The 23,474-nt window shown below is 40.7% G+C and overlaps 1 protein-coding gene across 6 annotated transcripts in view; it reads right to left on the bottom strand.

The window, feature by feature from the left end:
• FMN1 (formin 1) overlaps positions 1-23,474 on the bottom strand; it is a 393,438-nt gene that overhangs the window by 212,897 nt on the left and 157,067 nt on the right. For all 6 annotated transcript variants that reach the window (XM_065595382.1, XM_005309777.5, XM_008174656.4 and 3 more), the window contains one exon: positions 9,368-9,429. In XM_065595382.1, coding sequence (XP_065451454.1) covers positions 9,368-9,429 — 62 coding nt within the window. The remainder of the gene's footprint in view (positions 1-9,367; positions 9,430-23,474) is intronic.

The raw sequence follows: 23,474 nt of genomic DNA, 5'->3' as shown, positions 1-23,474 counted from the left end.
GATGGAGGACTCCCAAGGGAAGGATGAGCTAGTGAGGGACAGTGTTTAGGACGTTTTATTGTTGTGTATGATCTGTACTCTCCTGTGCTTTACATGATTACTATAAAGAGCATAACGATGTTAAACTGTACGAAGTGTGACTGAGTGTTGACTGCTTCACAACTGCTGCATGTCCTGAGACAGTTAAACTCACACCTTTTGGGTCAGGGTGGAGTTCTGGTAAAGGGGTCTGTTTAAGTATCAGGGAGTCCGATGAGTCAGTGTTGCATCCAGAGGACTTAGGCAGCTGGACGGTGAGTTCTGACAATCAGGGCGATGCCAGACAGAAGGTCTGTGCCCTGAGAGTGCGCCTAGAGACCCCAGGCTGGGGCAATGGCTGGACTCTGTTCAGACTCCAGGAGGAGCTTGAAACATCCTGAGGATACAGAGCACAGGAGCCTGGATTCCCCTCACAGTCGTCCTAGTGGGTGGCCAGGAAAGGACGCTGGCAGGGATCTGGCCTGAATCAGTGCTGGTCACACACAATACCCAGGGCACAACATGTTCCTTTGCTGTTAATACTTTAAATTTTGCAGTCCCAAGCATAATTAAAGGTAATGCAATGTCTGTGAAGTGACTTAGGGCTGGTCTACACTGAAAACTTACACCAGTCTAGCTAAGTCTCTCAGGGGTGTGAAACATCCACACCCCCGAGCAACATAGCTATGCCATCCTAACACCTGGTGCAGACACTGCTAGGTCAATGGAAGGATTCTTCAGTAGACCTACCTATCACATCTTGGGGAGATGGATTAAACACAGTGATGGGAGAACCCTCCCGTTGCTGGAGTGAGTGTCTACACTGAAGCACTCCAGTGGTGCAGCTGCAGCGCTGATGCTGTAGCATTTTAAGTGTTGACAAGCCCTTAGACAACAGAATGAGTTCCTTTAATATGAAAGATAAAAATGGTGAAGCCAGGTAACAAAATATGTATTTTAAAAGGTTCTGAACATTAGGAAGTATGGAAGCCATCTCCCAGTGGCCAAATGACAAAGGAAATAAGATTTTGTCAACTTCTCAAATGAGAAACGGTAAGAAATGGAAATCAGGAGTGATAATTGTGATTTTTCCAAAGATGTTAGCATAGTGATGTTCTGAATATCTAATTTTTTTTTAGCCCACTGTAAAATAAGATATGCAGCAATCATATTTAATATATGCTACCTCTGTTCCCAGCATATAGTTCCCAGCATATAAAATTGGCCTGTGAAGATGGTACATTGCCAAATGAGATTGTAGTAGCTGCAAACTTTACAACCAGCAGGTGAAAAATGTTTTTAGCCTAAATGTTCCTGTGTCATTTAAGAATTCTTCATCTGACATTCCACATTAATTATATGCTATCTCATGTCTCAGAAATGTAGAGTTCTGACAAAATGTAGATAAAGCATGGATGGCATTTGTAAGGTGTGACATTTTAATGCAACAAGGAACTCACTACTGAAAGTACAAATGCAAGACTATTCAGCCTACAACCTTCAAGTGTAGTAAATATATCTAATACTCTTAATTATCAATCAAGGCAGTAACATTAAATGAAGAATTATAGTATTTTTCAGTCATTACCAATCTTATCTTAGACAGACTAGCATTTTGCACAACAGCCTCACAAACATATTGTAAAGCCAACTTTCAAAAGTCTGCTTTAAATTATTTTTTGCACATTTTAAACAAGCATATTATTTTTGTGAGTTTGAAGTATCATGCTAAAGACATTGCACTTCATTTTTATTACCTCACAGCCCAGTGAAACATTCCTACAGACTTTTTAATAACTAAAATATTATGAACTAAAGCTGTCTAGCATCAAAATAAAGTCATCACCAAACAAATGGATACCATATGAGAAAATGTAATACTTCATGAATATAATACTGCCATTGTGGTGGTTTCCCACAAGAAGTATCAGTTCCCACCAATTTCCACAGATCATGTGCAGAAAACTTTTGCATTTAAACTAACTTTAAGTTGTATTTAAGCATTTAAAATGGATAATAGTGAGTTTTTCTGGCACCATCATAACTGATAGTTGAGTCAAAACTAGGCATTAGCCTGCAAATAACGCATGCACATTTTCCTTCCTCTAAATTGCAGGTCATATATGACCCTTTATGTTATCTATTATACTTTGACAAAACATTCATATTCCAATCTCAGCAGCTAATGAATTAACATTAGTTGATCAGACATAGGAAAAAATACAAACTACCTTAATTGCTTCATTTAACAAGAGACTAAGTTTTTATCACAGAAAGTTAGAGAATAGCAAATTTAATGAAAAAAATGTTTGTGAACTTTACAGTTCAGGAATCTACTAGCCCGTCAATTTCTTTCAAATTTATTTTCATGGAAAACATAAAATGTCCAAAATTAATGTTTTTAATGGAAACCAATTAACAGCTCCTCTTGCAGTCTGGTACTTTGAGCATCACAGCAACAGGCAAAGTGGAACAGATTGTTTAGCATAAGTAGTTAGCACATATTGCAAGGAACCTTTCAAGGTAGACTGACCCATTAACACCTCTGCAGTCATAGAACAAAAGAAGGGGGTTCGTGGGTTAGAGATTGTTGTAATAAACCATAAATCCAGTGTCTGTTCAATCCATGATTTTTAGTGTCTAGCAGAGTTATGAATTTAATCTCCCAGGGTTCTCTTTTTAAAGGGTTGTGCAGATTTCCTTTGAGGATGAGGACTGATAGGTTAGATATAGAGTGATCACTTTGTGAAAAGTGTTCAGACATGGGTGATAGGGTGTTTTTGTCTTTTATCATTTTCCTGTGTGAGATTCTTGTGTGTGTTCAAACAATCTGTTCCACCTTGCATTTAGCATCATGTGATGTTCAGAGTACCTTTCCGAGACCTGAAGAAGAGCTCCGTGTGGCTTCAAACTTGTCTTTCTCACCACCAGAAGTTGGTCCAATAAAAGATATTACCTCACCCACTTTGTCTCTCTAATTAACATGTCGGCATTTCTTTCCATTTATGTTTTCATACTCTAAAATACTTTATTAAATAATATGGAGTCTTTTAATATGGAACATGTAGGGTTACCAGACACTTCCTATCAATAAAGTAGTATTATCTAGCCATTGTAATGTAGTTTTACATGACAAATTAAGTATAGCTGTCACAAACACCCTGGTAGTGCTCGCCCTGGCCGGACATTCACCGGACTGTGGTTTGGATCTCACAGACTGGGCCATGTACTCTTAAAGCTTCCCTTGAGGTACTGTCTCTCCCGTTGGCATCTTTGGGACATTTCCTGGGCACTCGCTAGCTGTTACCTCCTCATGGAAATGGAGCCCTGTGTTAGTGCTGACCTTGGCCCCCACGACCAGTGATGATCCCCAAGTCTCCCCAGTGAGTAAAGCAGACCCTTTCCCACAGCTTCAACCTTGTCTTCAGGGATTTGTGGCCATGAGGTAGACACACATACAGATTTGGTGAGGGTTCCCAAAAACCAAACACTCTTTAGTTAGCTTAAGGATTAAGGAGTTCTAAGCAAGACAATTAACACATTTACATGCCTTTCCCTGCCTCACTATCCTGAGCTTTCTTTGAGCATTGGCCAGAGTCCTATAAGGAGCCCAGGATCTTCCCTCCTGCACATAGCTTCTACTTCAGATCATGGAATCTGTCTCTCTCCTATGCATTCAACCAGTTTCCTTCTTTCTCAGCTCAAACTGCAGTTAAGAAAGATCCTCTATTATGAAAGCATGTCCCTCTCTTCCCCTGCTATGCCCCAGCTTCCTGTTTGTGAGTTCCCACCCCAATGTCTCAGCCTTTCTTTGTTCTGTCTCTGGTGAAATTCCACTGCTCTAGAACCTCCCGCAGAAAAGTTGGACAAAACTGGTTTTCCCTAGGCTTCAACTATTCCACATCCTAATGTGCTCCCATTTGAAGGGGAACTACTTAGATTAATGGCTCACGTTGTCAGTCCTGTGTCACCACCTCTTGGAATTTCAATCCAATATGGAGGCAAAAAGACAAGAGAAGGCAAGAAGCCCCACATTCAAATAGAGTCTGACACAGACACACACGGAGTCCCAATATCAAACAGAATTCATAAAGTGTGCTTGGATTTACCAAATCACAGTATTGAAAGGTCATCATAAGAGTGACCATTGCTACTACTGAGTACATTATTGGTGCTGCTGTAGCTCTCTAGATTCCTGTAAACATGTCTATGTAGTTCACTTCTTAGAAATAAACTGATTATGTCTCAGGGAGAAAATAGGGATATGGACCCTCATCTTCCTCCCCACCACATTTTGACTATTTCTGTTTTGAGAAATACAAAATAACTATGGGTCCTTCCATGCATTTCTAGTGGCAGTTTGCCTTCACAATCATTGCTACTGATGATTACCCCAAGAGTCACTTGATTCACAGTCTGTGAATTTAGTCTGTATCCCTGGTTTCTCCACTACTACTGTCTTCCTAGTTGCAGAGGTGAGCATTTAACACTACCCCCTTTGGTCTACAGAATATGTTTGTCCTTTTCTCCCACTTAATCTCTGACAAAGCAAGCCATGCTTCCTCACTGGAGTAATTTCCCCATACTCCTAATAGCTCTCTAGAAGGTAGATTTCACTGTTGATGCAAAAATGGTTATTAAAAATTATTATTCTAATTTTAGGTCATTACACATTTGCCTTTGCCTTCACTGAATTTTAAGATATACTTATTAGAATGCTGCACGCCTTCTGTTGCTTCTGTAGGCTGATCTTATTGCGCACACCAGGAGCTTTATGCATCGCTCCATGCCCCGCCCCCCGCCCTTTTATTTCAGGGAGTTGCTGCAACTCCCCCCCATCCCTTCTCTCATACCAGAGCTCATGCCATTTCCCCTTTCCCATACCAAAGCCTCCCATTCTTGCCCGAGTGCCACATGGTCTGTGAGCTCCTCATTCACCTCTAGCTAAGTAGCCTCCCAGCACACACTTGGGGGCAATAATAAGAAAATGGTTGATCCTTTTGAAATGAAAATGCTACTTCCAGCCTCCAGCTCAAACTTACCCAGCTGTTTTGCCAAGGCTGGCAGCCTAGGAATCAAAGGGACCCTAAACATCTAAAGAGACTCTTTGAAGAGAGAGGAAGGGGTGAGTCATGAGAGAGCTAGTACTGGGGAAACAGACTGACATGGAACACAGATGCACACCCCTCAAAAGCATCTTAAACAATAAGGATCTTTCCAGGTTCATGGGGAAGATAAGTCTTAGGAAAGAAAGCCACAGGTATAGATTGTTTTAAAGTAAATTTTCTCTGAAATTATTTGGTTCTAAATCAACAGTAAGTGGTTTTAAGAAGGCTGTCTGGCCAGTGGATACCATTGTCAATAGCTCCCAGAGGGAGCTGAACTGCAGGTACTGCTGAGGTAACAACTAGGGTGGCCAGGTGCCCGGTTTTCAACTGGAAAGTCCAGTCAAAAAGGGGACCTGACAGTGTCCAGTCGGATCTATTGACTGGACACCCAAAGTCCGGTTACTGTGGGTGGGGGAGTTGCCAAGTCATCACTTGTGCCAGCCCCTTCTTAGCCGGGGCTACCTCCTACCTGCACTGCGTGTCTGCAGCTCTCAGCCCTGGCTTCCCAGGCAAGTGCCTCCCGACCTGGGCAGAGGTGGGGGAGAGAGAGAGGAAGAGCAGCGAGCAACGGGGGCAGGAGGAAAGAGAAGTGAACGGAGCGGGGCCTCAGGGCGAAGGGGCTGGGGCAGGAGTGGAGCCCTGGAGGAAGAGGCAGGGCTGGGGTGAGGCCTGAGGGAAGGGGAGGGTAAGGAGAGGTTCCGACCCTCCTGTTGGAGTGTCCAGTTTTTAAATATTACAAAGTTGGCAACCCTAGTAATGACCCTAGTACAGGGGGACTGAAGCCCAAGGCCTAGTCTGAGAATGGGAGAATCATGTGGGGTTCCAACCCAACAAATGTGATGGCTCGAGGCCCGAGACCTGGAAGATATGCATTCAAAGAGACCAGGAGAGGTCAGCAGAGCCAGGCCTTAAGGAAAATGGCACTTTGGGCAAACTTGTATTTTGGCACTCCTGGCCCCCGTGGACACGGCACTCCCCACATTGCCCCTGGTCCCCATAGGTGCCCCCCATTGTCCCTGGTCCCTGTGGGCTCCTGAAGCTCCTCACCCCCCTTTGCCCCAATCCCTGCCCCCCCTTCTGCACCCCTAATCCCTGCGCTCTCCACCTCCTGCACTCCTAACGGCTGCCCCCTCCTGTGTCCCCAATGCCTGCAGTTTGCCCCCTTCACTCCTAACCCCTGCACCCCCTCGTGCGTCCATGTGGGGAAAACGATCTGGATGCATGCAGTGGCTCCATTGCTACTCACTTCCCCCCTCCCCCAAATACTGCTCCTCTGGCCCCCTTGGGGAGTGTGGGGGTGGGAGCGAGGTGCAACGTCAGAGCTCCCTGCTTCCAAGTCACTTTCCCCACCTGGGCTGCATAAGGGGAGGGCAGGAGAGCAGCAGCTCCTGATGCTTGCCTCACAGCACTGCACAGGTGGGGAAAGTGACCTGGATGCAGGGAGCCTGGCGTTGCTCCTCACCTGCCCTTAGTCCGCCCTAGGAAGGTTCAGAATAAAGGGGGAAGGAGCAGTATCTCTGAATCACTGCTTCCCCCACCCCAATTCCTCTGCCAGGAGGAAGCAGGGAGAAATCTGGGCACCATCCTCTTCCCCCCCCGACACATCACCGCTACAAGTTTGCGACACTCCCTAGCCAACCAGGAGCAGTTTCTGACACCACACTGGCAACATGCACCTCTGCGCTGCCACACGGTGCCCCCCTGACCTTGGCACCCTGGGCAAACGCCCGGGTGGCCCACCCATATGGCCAGCCCTGTGAGTGGTGCTGTTAGCCTGGTAACTGTGACAGTCTTCTTTCTTTTCCTATAGTCATGGTTAATAATTGTGAGGCTTTTCCTTATCTTTAAGCATAGTGTCACCTAAAGGATGCCAAGAACACAATGTGACTAAAATATTGGGAATCACATCCCTGTGTTGTGATTGCCTAGGGAGGTTGGGGAATCTCCATCACTGGAGACTTTTAAGAGCAGGTTAGACAAACACTTGTCAGGGATGGTCTAGAGCCCTGCCATGAATGTAAGAGACTGGACTAGATGACCTCTTGAGGTCCCTTCCAGTCCTATAATTCTATGAGTTGGCATTAAAACACACAATTACGATTTGGCCTACCATTTTTTGTTTCTCTAGACTACAAAGTTTTAGTAATTTGGGAGATAAAATTCCTTGGAGCTCAATACGTTAAACACCACTTTCTACACCACATCTCCATATCTAAGTCAAGTAGGTCTGCATAGATTTGTCCTCAGCGCCGGTCAATGCTACTCCTCAATCCTCTGGAAGAACTAGTGTTGAGTGATGTGCAGAAATCTTCACATCTTACCACAGCAACAGATACCACTTACTGGTGGGGTAAAATAAGCAGTAGAAGGGCAACATACCCAACTCTTTAAAAGCCCAGGAAGTGAGAGACTAGAGAAACTATTTGTCCCTCTCTTCAGTCATCTCATTCTGTTTACTCTCCTTTTCTGTATAATCAAGCATGAGGCATCTTACTCATGAGGTATCGGGGCACTAAAACACCAAGAAACACTTTAAAAAAAGCCTTTTTGATGTTCTTTAGACAATCAGATGATTCCATGTAGATTTTGTTAAACGTGGGTGTGTCATCAAGCCATTTGATTTGTCAAACATTGATTCCATTTTGTTCCCAAAAAAGCCCAAATTTATTGATCTTCTCAGCATGCTTTAAAACCCATCTGTTTTTCTCAGCAAAATTTTAGCGTAGTGGGAACTACAGTAGAAGAACAGGACTTCAGCTGGATGGCCAGATTTTGTTATGAAATTGGGCTAATTGGACCTGTTTTTATATTGCTATGTTATAAGTTTTTATATGACATGATAATCTGATTGATGAATCTACAGCCATTGAGTATATGCTTTTAAAAAACAGAAATCAATAAATGCTAAGTCTCCAGCATTAAAAACCACGACTCATACATTTCAAGGAATTTTGAAGAAAATTTAAAAAAAAAAAAACAATATGAATGAAATCCTGGTCCCATTGGAGTCAATGGCAAATCTCTCATTGACTTTTCAGTGGGGCAAGATTTCACACTATAGACTCAAGAAAAATGATGAAAACTGAAAAAATTATGCCAGCACAAGAAAAGTCAATGTGGGGAGGGGGGGGAGGTAAGGGACGGAAAAAATACAACATTCAGGACTTGAGGAGACCCAACAAGTGGAATCTATTAGTAAAGCTTCTGAGAACATGTTGCCTTTTATGTCACCAGGCTCAGACTTTTTCTACCTGCTATTTTCAGTTCCATTTGCCTTAATGTTGACAATGGAAATGCTGCATATGTTTGTATCTCAGTGACTTACACACTGAAAACACAGCACAAACATACTGTGGTACCATGGTGCAGGTATTACAGCTAATTCACTGTTCAGTGTTAGAAAAGTGCTACATAGTTTGACCAGAAGATAATTCAAAGTGTTTAAAATTGGCACCATCTTCTTGTTCAAGAAATCGTCTCCCGACCTATATATTCAACCACACCTACTTGCTTTTATGACAAAAATATGCTTTTGCTACTTTTTACTTCAGTTAGCACTGCAGAGCCAACATTGTTTTGGAAGAGTTGGCTCGATTCTGATGAGTTCATATACCATCCACAGGATAGTTAATTAAATTCAGATAGAAGAACTTTTTCTATTTATGTTGAACTGTGATCTTTCTAGCTCTAACAGTCAGAAACCAGACTGGGTTTTCAGAGGCGGCATTTAGGAAAACAAACATTCTTTTACTCATAAAGGCAGTAAAATATGAAATCACAGACACACAGCCCCACAAATGCAATTCCTATGGGCACTTTTTGGAGAATAACTGCACTTTATAAGAAATCTATGCTGCTACTTAAATGAAAAAGCAATGAGTTAAGTCATGGAGCTTTAATATGCTAAACGAGTTTACAAATTACAGTGCTGATGAGTCAGAGGGATGAATTTGCCCTGTGCCCTGCAGGAGTGATACAATCAGCAAGCTTAGAAAAGGGACATTTGAAAAAATTCTAAATCCCTTTAAAAGTGATTTGTGACTGCACATATGGATTTTAAGTAAAGTATCTTTAATTGAGCTGCCCGTCAGCTGAAAACTAACTTTTAGAGAGAAAACCAAAAATATGTTTAATATCAGAACATAAATCATATACTGGATTACTTAAATCTGCAACTTGCACAAGATTTAAAGAACAAAAAATCACTTCTATAACAAATCAGCATCATTAAAAAGATGTACCTTTAAGTTTTCAACTTCTTCCTTGTTTTCCCTCTTTAATTGCAAAATTGCAGCATGGTACTCTGTAAAAAATAAAGAAGTGATACAGATTAATGACATAACAGTCAAAAATGCCTCTGTCTATGAAAACAACATGACACTCTAGACACAGTGCCATTTTATACTGTGCTTCCATGCCAAAAAACATAGGTTGAAGCTTCTGAAGAGTAGGCCTGCTAGAAAGGTGGCAAAGAAAATGTAAGTCACATTGATTAGAGTGCATATTCCAGGATCATGTGATATATGTGGCCATACTGACAATGGTGTTAATAGTGACAGAGGATAATACAAATAGCTCTCACATGGGGAGAGGAGTAAAAAGTGTATGGGTGGAGTGGGAATGTATTTCAAATTGAGGTAAACTGAGGTAACTGAAGAAACTTGGGATTTGGTTTTTGAGGTAAAAAGTGCAGTTGATAGCATGCTTCTATCACACACAAAACGTTTTGAAGGAATATCTACATTTAGTAGTCAAATCTTTCACTGAATTGTATTCAATTTTAAAGCCGATAACATCTACACATAGACTATTTGGACAGGGTGCAGAAAAAAACCAAGTGATTTGAGGCCTGGAAAAATGCCTTACAGCAAGAGGATTATCAAAAAGAAGATCGAGAGGTGACTTGCTTACGATGTATAAGTACCTTGATGGAGAAGAAATACTAGGCACCAAAGTGCTTTTTCATATATCAGAGAAAGGCAGCATAACAAGAACAAATGGCTGGAAGTTAAAGCCAGACAATTTCAAATTAAAAATCAGGCAAAAAAAATTTAACAGTGAGAGTAATTAACATTGGAACAGCCTACCCAGGGAAGAGAGAGATTTTCCATCTCTTAATGTCTTTAATGCCTTTTTAGAAGACAGAATGCCTGTGTAGAAGATATGCTTCAGTCAACCATGTTACTGGCTCACTGCAGGGGTACTTTGGTGAAATTCTATTGCCTGTATTATACAGGAAGTCAGACTAGATAATCTAATGCACCCTTATAACCTTAAAAATATGAATCTATGAAAAAATATGAATCAAATATGAATGAATAGAACATATAGTTCATAGATCTATTTACAAATAATTGTTTTCTTACAAAGAAATAAAGTACTATTCCTGGCTTTGGTTGTGATCTGAATCCCTAGCACTGTTTTTAGTACTTTGTAAGACTAAGATTTTATTATATATTTAAAAAAATTGTAAACTGCAAATCACAGACCACACGTGAAAAGATTTTATACAATAATATGTATTAGATTGCTATTTGAGTATGGTACTATAGGTAAAAATAAATGAGTATATCCTTAAACTCATCATGATTCCAATAAATAGGACTCTAACTAATACAATTCACAGTTCAGAGTAATGAAATGGAAAGAAAACCATATGGGTCTGCAAAAAATTAAGCTTGAATTTCAGGGGAAGATGGGGTTGTCAAGACATAACTGCTTAGTCATGAAAATATACTTGCATTTTAGCTTTGAAAACATAATTAAAGACCTAAAACAGTCTTCTCTCTACTGACTTGAAAGCATTCTAGGATAATATTAGCTACATTGATTACATGCTTGGTAGAGCTCTTTCTTTTAATAAGCAAACCAGACTACAAAAGCTGACTGTTTGTTGTGTTTAGTAAGTGGAGTAACTGTCAGTGCTTTTGCATTCATAAAATCACAGTTGGCGCTTGCTCACATTCTTTAAAGAAAGCTTGTTGCAAGTGAGACCGAGGGTCCAAAGGTAGTCAGTCCCTCATATGACACTAAGGAAGCAGCTGCACATTTGGCAACTAAAGCTACTCTCCTCCGCTCTGTCTCCAGTTAAACATATTCAACCAATGGAACATGGCTCCGCTCCTGCTCCCTGATACAATTCCTATTGACGCAGTAGAGTAGACTCAGAGACTCTAATTGTAATGAGTGATGAGCCAAGACCAGACTGAACATGTTTAAGAGAAGCATTTCCCTTTGAGGTACTTCATTTGCCCTGGAAAGAGAGACTTAAACTAGCAGATGGCTATAGAATATGTACTGTATCTTTCTCTTGGGAATAGTTGTGATCAAACTACAGAAGTCATTCAACAAAATTCAACATTCTTTGTTGGCCAACAAAAAAACTAAGGCCAAAATTTAACTGACAAGTTTCACTATCTTAGGGTTTTATATGGTGCCTAGTACAAAGAACTAGAGCAACAAAGCAAAACAAAAAACATTCTTTCTTTCTTTGGGGCAGAGGAATCTGACTGTGTGTGCCTTTCTTTTAATTGTTTCTTTAGGGAGAGGGAAAGGATACTTGGTCTTCTACCAGCTGGAGACAGAGACAGTTGAAGTCTGTGAGCCAAGAAGCATCTTATGCGTAGATCTTATTTAAATTGTTTTAACTATTTTTGCCAGCTTGAAGGAGATATATCATAGCATCTGGACTGATATAAAAGGGAGAAATGACTGGTATTTTTACATTTATTTGGTTGGTAAAACAAGAGAAAAATATGGGACAAAATAACAAGGACAGGCAAAAGCAACTTATAATGTCATCTCCTCAATATCTCTCTTCCCCTAAACCCAACATAAACATGAAATTCATCAGATTTAATGTCTAAGTACATAACTCATGCAGTAAACAATGTAAACCACACCAAAAATAAGGAATACAAAACCAAATAGGAATCTTAACCAGTTTGTACATAATATACAATTCCTCAGCTCCTTAGTTGCTGCCTGTTTCCAGATTGGCTAACTCCTCTACAGCTACCAAAGAGGAATTCTCCAAACACTTTCTGACGCAGAAGTAAATTAACATTTCTGTAGGAGTAGTGTATAGATTAATATCCGAAGGTTCCAGTATCTCAAGGATCTTGAACATGCCAAAGTAGTCAAGAAAAAAAGACCGGTCTGAAAAAATGGTTTTGTTTGTTTTTTAAACCATGTATTTTATTTAAGAGGCAGAGTATTATTTACCATTTGGGAGTAGCAGTCTTGTTAATTTCTTGCCTTTTACATCAACTCTTTGGATTGGCAAACTCCAGAATAATTTCAGTGGCTTGGCATGCTACAACTCTTAGTTATAAAATATTTTTTTTTTGAAGTTATCTTATTCCAAAAAATCTTGATGCTTGGGGCAATAGCAGATGATCTAGTGGCCCCTTCTGCCCTTAAACTCTATGACTCTATAAGAAATAGTGTACCCAATCTTCTGCTTAAACATATCACCTCTGGATAGAAGCAAGTGTCCAAGTCTTTGAATTGCTTATATACAGTGTGTTGCACATCGATATAGTGTAATGTATATCTAATATACTTTCTAGCATGATATAAAAGCTATACTGTAGCATACCAACTTACTGACCAGTGTAATGTTTATTCCAGACAAACTGAAAAGGAAGTATCTAAAATACAAATATTCCTGATGGGTAATAATGGAGAGTGCTCTTTAAAGTAGATGCTTAATTCTGTAATAAGAATAGATATAAAATAAAATAGTCTTCATCGGTTAATTTAAATATTGTAAAAATAATCTATTTAATAGGAGTTGACACCCAGCAAAGTGTGTTTTACCTCCTCCTTAAGCAAACATTAATATCTGTATGGTACAGTGTATATCTGTATTCATATCTGATGGTACAGTGAAAACGAAACCCAACTGATAAGACCCAGGACTGAATATAATAATTTGTACTGTGCTGTATGACACAGACAGCAAACAAGTGATTCATTCTTCTCCTTACCTATTTATCACAAGGGCAGTCTAATTTGGGACTATTTATTGTGAGCAATTTTAGCCCCTTGATGAAAGGGTCCGGCACACAGAACCAGTGGTCTGAGTTGTCAAAATTATCACTAAGGAAGGCGAGAAGGGAGGAGACTTGTAGGGTTCCAATGGCCATGGCACCCATAGAGCTGCAAAGTTTAAATTTTCTGTCCATACTGGCTCAGAGGGATACAGTGCAAAATACAACAGTACTTAGATGTTGCTCAGAAAAAAGTGCAACCACAATAGTGATGTAAACACCAGTGCACTGTTGATACAAGTTGTATGTGAATGCAAGGAGTTTTACATATGTACTAGGAGGCTGCAACACCAAAGCAGTGTAGGGTAGTAATAGCAAGAAAAAAAGTCAGGTGACAGGCACTTTCAGTATCTGCGGATGCAAAGAGGACAAGAGCTGGCAATTTGGGATTTATATGTTATAAGGGAAGACGATAGGAAAGAGTATGTGTGACAGATTGGGTCACAGAGACCCCCTTGGGACTGTCACCTAATGGGCTGAAACTACCTTTGAGCCTGTTTTCCCTGCCAGCTAGGGACTTCAGTACCCTGTCTTGTTGAGCCAGACATGCTAGTCTGCTGCAAACACAGACCCAGGTCTGAACCACGTCCCCCAAAAGCTGCAGACTCAACAGAAAACGGCTTAGAAAGTGCTCCTCTCTCTAGCACCCAGATACTGATGTTCCCAATGGGGTCCAAACCCCAAATAAATCTGTTTTAGTCTGTATAAAGCTTATACAGGTAAACTCATAAATTGTCCGCCCTCTATAACACTGATAGAGATATGCACAGCTGTTTGCTCCCCCAGGTATTAGTCACTAACTCTGGGTTCAGTAATAAGCAAAAAGTTATTTTATTAAATATAAAAAGTAGGATTTAAGTGGTTCCAAGTAATAACAGACAGAACAAAGTAAGTTACCAAGCAAAATAAAATAAAACATGCAAGTCTAAGCCTAATACAGTAGGAAACTGAATACAGATGAAATCTCACCCTCAGACATGTTCCAATAAGCTTCTTTCACAGACTAGACTCCATTTTAGTCTGGGCCCAATCCTTTCCCCTGGTATAGTCCTTGTAGTGGCTAGGGGATTTCTCATGACTGCAGCCCCCCGTGTTCTGTTCCATCCCCTTTTATAGCTTTGGCACAAACCGGGAATCTTTTGTCTCTCTGGGTCCCCATCCCTCCTTCTAAATGGAAAAGCACCAGTTTTAAGGTGGATTCCAGTACCAAGTGACATGGTCACATGTCCTGTGAGACTCCAAGCCTTCATTCTTCCCCGCCTGACTCACAGGAAGGCTTGCAAGTAAATAGAGCCATCTACAGTCAATTGTCCTGGTTAATGGGAGCCATCAAGATTCCAAACTCCATTAATGACCCACACTTTGCATAATTACAATAGCACCTCAGAGTATTATTTCATATTTCTAGTTTCAGATACAAGAATGATACATTCATACAAATAGGATGAATACACTCAGTACATTATAAGCTTTGTAATGATACCTTACAAGAGACCTTTTTCATGAAGCACATTCCAGTAACATTATATTCACACTTATTAGCACTGCAATATAGCAAAGGAGAGGAGGATAATACTGAATGTCCAGCACTTGCATTCCTTACTTTTTTCTTGCAGGGAATCCCGAAGTAGGTAAGACAATCAACAGGTGCACATCAGTCTGGCATGTTCCAGTGTATCCCATGGCACATAGGCCAGGTAACAGGTTTTATAATGTTTTGTAGTGCATGTCATTGTATCTCATATATATTCTTGATCAGTCCATCCCCTTTTCCTTATCTCAACTTCCACACCCCACTTTTGTTGTGGTCCCCAGGTTCTATACGTTAATTAACCATTTACATCAATGGTTGCTATAACTTTTCTGTGGTCAAACACCTGCAATTTTCTGTAATACGTATTTCTCAGGAATCTCTTAAAATATCAACAATTCATGTTTTGTGGTTTCTTACTTCAACTCCACCAGTTCTTAAACACAATTGCTTACTGCAGCACCATATCTTGTGAATAAAGATCACTTACCAGTTACTTACTCATGTGAACCTACAATTTAAGGCTTGATTAGTTTGGCTAAGCTAACTTCTTTTGCAGGCCTCAGGCATTCTGGTTCTTCTACTTGTGTTTCAGCCTTAATCAATACTTGTATATCATCTATATTACTTACATAAATATCTAAAAGTGCAGGGCTGATTACAAAATTTTGGAATTCCAAATGCTTCAAGTTTTCCAAAACCAATTTTTTTCAGACATTCCAATTCACAGGAAATTTCAAAAATAATTGTTTTCATTCCAATTTGGACCAAAACCAAATTTTGAAATGTCAAAATTTCTCATGAACCAGAAATTCCAAGTTTCAACCAGCTGTAATTACAATTCTCTTCTATATATAATAAATTGCATTTTCCCAGAATCATAGAAACATAGGGCCAGAGGGGACCTTGAGAGGTCAGCTAGTCCAGTGGTTCCCAAACTTTTTACTAAGGCAACCCACCAACTGCATTTTGGCTTTTTTGACACCATTCCCTCCTGCTTCCTAGCTCCTTTCTCCCCCCTCAGCCCTCTAGCCTCCGCTAGTCCTTCTCCTCCCCTCCTTAGCTGTCTAAGCCCCCGAGGTCCCCCCGTCTCCTGCTCCCATTTCTCCTCCCCTACTCAGCCCTCCAGCCCAGTGCCCTGCCCTCCAACCCCCTGCTCCCTCCTCTTCCCAGCCTCCTGCATGAGGAATAGTATGCTATATTTCAGTTACTATTTAAAAAAAAAGCATTCATGACATTAAAAAAAAAGTATGAAACCACTTTTGTTGGGTAATAAGAGAAAGAATAAAGTACATTAAATTAAGACATATAAAAATGAATTCAACTTGTCTTCACTCTAATACCTGAAGTGTAAAGACCTAAGTTATCAAGGGACTCCAGTCAAACATACATGTCATGAGCATAAAAGACAACCATGGTTTTAAGAAGAAATTAGACCAGTATGAGGGAATACAAGAAGATCATTACGAATATAATTCTGAAGAACAACATCTGACCACTATTCAAGTTGTGGGGTCTGTGAGGATTTAAACCCGAAGTCTGTATTAAGATAGAGAAAGAAACAGTGGCAGAAGCAAGTTTTAAAGCAGGGGAGTGATGGGTCATTTGTGGTGGGCTGGAGCGTGAGTCCATCTACACTCACCCTACAGTGACAGCTTCTGTCCTACTGGGCTGGGCCTGGTCCCCATTCCCAGCATTACAACCTGGTGACCCAGCTGCCCCTACATCATGACAGAGACCAAATTTGAGTGAATAGCATTGTGACATGGTGCACAGGGTCACAGCACCACATGACCTCATGTTCCATGTTACATCACCCAGAGCAGGGAGTCGGGCCCCTGCTTCTGCCAGATGAATGAGAGTCAGACTCACTTTCCAGTCCCATGTAAAAATTTGTGTTGTACACCTCCTTTGGTCACTTGCATAATATGCTTAGGTGTATGTGTGGTGCCTTTTTAAAGGGGCTTGAGCCCCATTATCTCTGCCACTGCAAAGAAAAATCTCCTTTTCACTGTAAAAGTATTTTTAACAGCTATTCTTGTTTCTATTGGGCCTGCAGAAAATAAAGGAGAAATCAAGTACAACAGTATTTGCCAGTTTGCTTGCCCTGAGATTAGAAGCAATACATGACTGGATGTTTGAACATATGTGTTTTTAGTTAAGCCTTGGAATTCAGTTACTTTTTTATACTAGCTTTAATATTTGTTAGATGTTTCAATTGATTTTTAAATTAGAAGTTTTATACGATGTACAACAATTTTGATCAAAATGTTTGTTCGGGTCATGATCAGAAGATCTTGTAATCAGTTTCTTCCCAGTGGCATCACTGTCTAGACAAACTGATATTTTGAGACTCCCAAAGTTTGCTGGATCGTTCCATATTTCTTCATGACCTGCTAAATTGGGGAAAATCCCTGAATTTCTTAAGGGATGACTGAATCCAATCAAATTTGCATAGAAGGCCTGGGGCAGTGCCCTATTCTGATTTATCGAAGTACTCAAAGTACTACAGAGGAGGAGTTTCAAAGAGGAAGCATAGTCATGAATCTTTAAAAGTGGAATCAAAGTGACTTAAGTGTTCCGGCACATGGAATTTCATATCATGTCAATGTCTCTTGAGCCAGGATTTCGGTGATTAACTGAGCCAGCCTCCTTAATGGAAATCCTGATGTATTATTCTTACATATGTAACAAACAGAGTTCACAACTCTCATGATTTTTTTGTGAGTTTCGTGATATTCAGTATTTTTTTTAAAGCCCCACATGCTGGAATCATGATTACAGGAAAATCTCAATTTTCACTTTTTAAAAAAAAGTGTTTCTAATCCATGAGAATGCAAAGAAAAAGCTTATAAACATGAACTCAAAGGGCTGAAAATCCAGAAGGAAAATAAAAAGAATCGCAAATGTGGTATTTTAAAAAAATCTCATGATTTTAAGTCAATTTCAGGATTTTGGGGCTTGTCTCATGATTTTTGAATGCTTGGAGTTTGCAGTACTGAACATGTAGGGATAATGATAAAAAAAGACAAAAAAATCAGGAAGCAGACAAATGAATCCAAAAGCAAGGAAATATATATTACACGCACACACACACACTTTACAAAACAGGAAAACATTCAAGTTGAGCCAGTCAAAACATGGCATTGACATCTAAAAGAAATAGGTGGCAGAAAAGAAATATAATTCTTTTAAAAAATGTAAAGAGCATGAATTACATACAGAAAGTTGGCTCTGTGCTCTGACATAAAAAAATGAAAAAACATCTTGAGAGTTACTGTTAGAAGTGTAATTAAAAAAACCAGAAATGGGCAATCAGAAATGGGTGGTTGATTAGCAAAAGAACTATGGTCAACAGAAGGCTTACACACTTGTAAACAAATAAAGAAAACATCAGGTATACATGTCATAGACATCTAGTGTTTGAAGAAGAGAAAGCACTATCTATGATGAAAATGGGTTGAGAGAAGAAATGCTCATGTTATGAATAGCACCCTCAACAGCAATGTGTAGAATGACTTTAAAAAAGATGCAGGTATAATGGTCCAATCCATAACTGCAGTGTCAATGTACTTTCCTCACTCATAACCAGGGGCGGCTCTAGCTTTTTTGCCTCCCCAAGCACGGCAGGCAGGCTGCCTTCGGGCGACGCGCCTGCGGGAGGTCCCCGGTCCCACGGATTTGGTGGCATGCCTGCGGGAGGTCCGCTGGTCCCGCGGCTTTGGCGTACCCGCCACTGAATTGCCGCCGAATCCGCGGGACCAGCAGACCTCCCGCAGGCAAGCCACCGAAGGCTGCCTGACTGCCGCCCTCGCACGCTTGCCACCCCAGGCACGCGCTTGGAGCGCTGGTGCCTGGAGCCGCCGCTGCTCATAACAAGCAATACAAAATACTTGGGGTGTTTTATTACTTATCATTCCATCTGCATAGCAATCAGTCAAAAAAGCATATGGGAAAGAGGATAAATGGATTTAGTGTACTTTTCTGATGTATGCCTTTCTTTGTGTAAAAGTTGAATGTGCTGAGTCACCTATGCTAGAGAAAGTTACACAGAAAAACACATTGGCATATCGATTCAGTTTAGATATGTTGTTACCACATATCAATGGTGTATCTTATTCCTGTGGGATCTAAAATGGGGCTGGGACAAAGGACAAACACTATTAATCTAAAAACAATAGGGATATTATATTAACTGTATTTTGCTATAAATTATAGCTCTTAAGAACTAATCTTGTGGCTAAAAGGTTAATTATAACAACATGGGATTGCACCCAATTTCCATATGCATTTAGAATATTAGTTATCAAAAAATGAATGTTTACAATAATATTATCTACTTGTATTTTTGGTCCCCTTTAGAAATGAATAGAAATTGTCTGTTTGAATTCACCAACAACAAACACCCTGAAGATCCAGGAAAGGGTGGCCTCTAGGCCACACAGCTGAGAATTTTATGAGCCATACTGGGACCTCTGGATTGGGTAATTCTAAACTAGGAAATCCAAACCCCAATGTTCTAAAAATGGGTGTGTCAGCTTGGGCTGAATCATGGGGTGGAGAGGGTGGGGTTAATAATAATATAGTCTCTAGTCTTTATGGTCATGAAGAAGAAAATGTTCAAAATGTAAACTGGATATCAAATCAAAGGAGTGGTGTCTACAGTGATAAGTAGGCAGCCTGAAACAAGAGTTCTAGGAGTGAAATAGCACTCTTCACCTCAGTGAGGTGTTAACTCTGAAGCCCTATGAACATTTACCTGCCAATAATCTAAATAATTTCACTGCTGATCAAAGTGCACAGGGAAGATGAGGGATGACCATATTATGGAGATCTGCACAATCTACTGTGAATATTATCCCACTTTGGCATCACAAATGGGAAGATCTTGGGTTGTGTATGAAGCTTAGCAAAATAGCTTCACTGCCTAAAATTCAGATGTCATTAAATGACAGAGAGAAGGAAAATGCAAAGAAAAAGAAAATTCTTGGATCATCTCTGAATTGCTTTTCAGATATTTGTAAAGTTCTCATAAGACAATAGCTGATTTGAGCTAAGGACAGACTTTTCTTGCAATTTTTCACAGAATGGTTGACTGCCAGCCCTCCAGGAGAGTAGCTCAGGGAGATGGCCAGGTGCAGAACCAGACACCCAGCTCCCTGTCGAAGCCCTGGCTCCAAGGGCAGTCCACCAGGCAAGCTACAAAGCAGCTGAGGAGTCATAAGCTTGGAAGCCCAGGTTCTCCAAGAGCCCAGCAGGTGGGCTGCCCAGGAGCCAGGCAGGTGAGCTGGCAGGAAATTAGGCAGAGTTTGAAACCTATGTGGCAGGACTCCATAGGTTTCCTCCCTGGTTTCCACCAGTAATTTGTTGAAATTGATATTTTAGACGTCAAAGAATTGGCAATGTCAAACAGAACAGTTTTCTAGCTGACTATTTTGACCAGCTATATTAACAATACTATCGTCTGAAATTTTCTGGAACTTTTTGACAATCTGTGAGAATATGTAATTTTCATACAACATTTACTTCTAGCTCTTTGACAGATTCAGGATGTGCAGAATATTTCCAACAAATAAATATTGCTGTCAGAGGGGGATTGTTTTAAGCTTGGAATTATCTAGTCTGTATAAAGATTTAAGTGAATAAGTGTAAATTGGTTTAGATGGAAAACTAACAAGCATGTCTTTTTATGCAAAAAATAACAATACACACAAACAGCAGGTATCTTGTACAGCTTTCCAGAATCCCATGGACATACTTGCATTGGATCTGACAATAATTAATGAATTAGCCAAAAAGACATATGTAAATAACACTGTCCAGGGCAGGCCTAGTACAGCTAGGATTTTTCAATTAAAAGTGAGAAATTAGGTACAATGTTGAGTTCCTGCTCCAAATATCCTCAAGTATGGAGTGATTCAGGTTTCAGTTTGGGCCTTATTCTACCTCTACCGGACTGCAATTTATTTATTGATTTATTTTTAATAAACATTTAGAAAAAAATATGTATTTGATATCACTAGAAACATGAAATATCTTTTTCTAAATGCGAACAGAAAAAGAATAAGTACTACTTTAGTTCAAGTCAGCAGTGATTCCAAAACTAAGGGCTCTACACTGAAAACATCCTATCAGAAATTCTCTTTCTTATACACTAATGGTACACTAATGGAGATCCCACTCAAGCATCTCAATTAGCACAACTACAGCAGTACCGTCCAGAGATAAAGGTGGTCTCTCAGGCTAGGTCTACACTACCCGCCTGAATCGGCGGGTAGAAATCGATTTCTCAGGGATCGAATTATCGCATCTCGTCGGGACGCGACAATCAATCCCTGAATCGACGTGCTTACTCCACCACCAGCAGAGGTAGGAGTAAGCGCCAACGACGGGAAGCCGCGGAGGTTGATTTTGCCGCCATCCTCACAGCGGGGTAAGTCGGCTCCGATACGTCGAATTCAGTTACGCTATTCGCGTAGCTGAATTTGCGTATCTTAAATCAACCCCCACCCCAGTGAAGACCTGCCCTCAGACTGGGAGGCCTCAAGCCGTAAAAGTCTTCAAAATCACTCCTTAAACTCTAACTGAACCCAACAGGTAGCAAGAACCCTGGTATCATGTGCTCACAGTGGAATACCCTGCAAGCATCCTCATTCTGCAATAGATTTAGCTTCAAAATGGATCTAAGGTGTAGCCCCATCCACTAAAACTTGAGCTGACAGATGAATGAATTATGGTAGCAAGATCTGCATAGAAGAAAAAGGGTCACAACCTCCGAACCAGATGAGATGGGAGAAAGCCATTTGGGCTACTACTGCTATTCAATCTTCCAAAAGAAAATGGGAGCAACAAGACCCTCAAATGGTGAGTTCAGATGACCAATGCTGAACAAATCCCTTCGGAGGGGATGTTATATTCCTTGTCTATATCCTTTGTTTGCTCTGCCCAGCCTGCCATCACCTCGATCTTCTCCAGACTGGGCTTTAACCAGATTCCTCTCAGTCACAACCTTGTCTCACCCTGACAGAATGACTTTCAAATGCTCTCACTTGGCTGAAAGAAATGGAGATATAGAGTGTCATCCCCATACAAGGAGAGGGATCAACTGGCTCTTAAGGAGGCACATTCAGGCCTCTTAAGGAGTTCAAATAGCTCCCACAGAATGAGTACTTTGAGGATGAAGACTGCAGAGGAAATCAAAGAAGCCAAGTAATAATCAGCAAGACTCCAAAGAATCCTGGGAAGCTCCCATCCCCTTCCCCTCTCCTCTCCCAGAAAGAAAGGGAAAGCAAAAACATGCTAGGGCTGAAAATGTGGTTTATCTGCCTTCACTGAGACAGAAAGCCAACTTAAACAGTTACTTTTGTTTTACTAAATTAAAATGAATTTGAGAAACTCATCAGTTTGTGCAAAAATATAAATATTGAAAGTAATGACAAATTGTACTTAGAGTAGCATATCACATTGACAACAAAAAGCTACATTCAACAAATTCTAACAGATAAATTGCCAGAACAGTTTGTAGGGCTTTATATATTAACTTCAAAGTCAATATGGCTCATGTCTGCAAACAGAGCTCCACTTTACACAATTGAGGATCAGAGCCTACCAGTCCACCAAGAGACAAGAAGTTCAGAAATCCTAGGTCTTCATTACTTTGCTCATCTTGAGCTGTGATACTGCAACATCTGTGTATAATTATGAATTATTTGTACAGTATATTAGGTATACGTGGCACTTCAAAGACAAATAAAAAGAGAGGCCCATTTCCCCAGGGGCTTACCAGCAAAAGGGATTGTGATGCTGGCAGACCAGGTGATAGCCCATGCCAAGACCCCCAGGCCTCACTAAAGATTAAAAAATGCATAGCTGGAAAGCAACCTGGCTCTCCTGTGTGCTAGTATTGTTAAAATAGATATTAGAGTTATGAGAATGTGTTTAGTGTTCAAACTTTATGAAATTCTTGTAGGATGCTGCATGTATTAGTCTTACTTATAATCTCTGTATGCCATGTTTAAGGTAATATTTAAGTGTTTGCTAAAATTGCAAAATGCCAGAATCAGGGGAGAAGCATTACCAAGGGTGAAATACTAGTTTATCACAAGAGGTGTCATCTCCTCCCCAACAAGGAAGGCCTAAAGACATCAGACAAGCCACTGTGGAACATCAATGGACAAGACTTTGTTGATAGCTCCCCGCCCCTCCTATGAACTAGAGACATGCACAAACCCTCATCCCATCAGCCTGAGCTCTGGGGAAGGGGATAAAAATCCCTTGTAAGGATGCTGCCTTGGGTGGGACACTTCTGAGAGTATCAGTTCAGGACAAATTGCTTAGAGCAGGGCAGTTATAGTCCTAGGCTGGGGTTCCTTTACCATTAAGGCACACCAAACCAGCCAGACAGAGAGGACTTTGGTTTTACCCCACTGGCTAACCACAAGTCATACAAGCAATTCCCTTAGACACCCCAATTTCCCAGTAACACCACCAGTGCCACTCATTATGGGGCGAATGGTTATGAAAACCAATACCCCAGTAAAAGACAAAAGGTTCTCCCAATTGGAAAGGACCAAGCCCCCAGACCCAGGTCAATATACAAACCAGATTATACGGTCACAGTTTATGTCAATAATGTCACATCCCTGTCAAGAAAAATTGATATCACTATGCTGCTTGGAACTTGGAGAGGATAAAATTTTTAAGCATAAGCAGGGGATCCCCAAGCTGCTTAGCTTAGGTTAGACCGAATGGACATATAGCACT

The sequence above is a fragment of the Chrysemys picta genome, chromosome 4 (genome assembly GCF_011386835.1).
Source record: "Chrysemys picta bellii isolate R12L10 chromosome 4, ASM1138683v2, whole genome shotgun sequence".
NCBI lineage: Eukaryota > Metazoa > Chordata > Testudines > Emydidae > Chrysemys > Chrysemys picta.
Note: the sequence above shows the minus strand (reverse complement) of the source record. Positions and strands in the feature narration are given on the sequence as shown.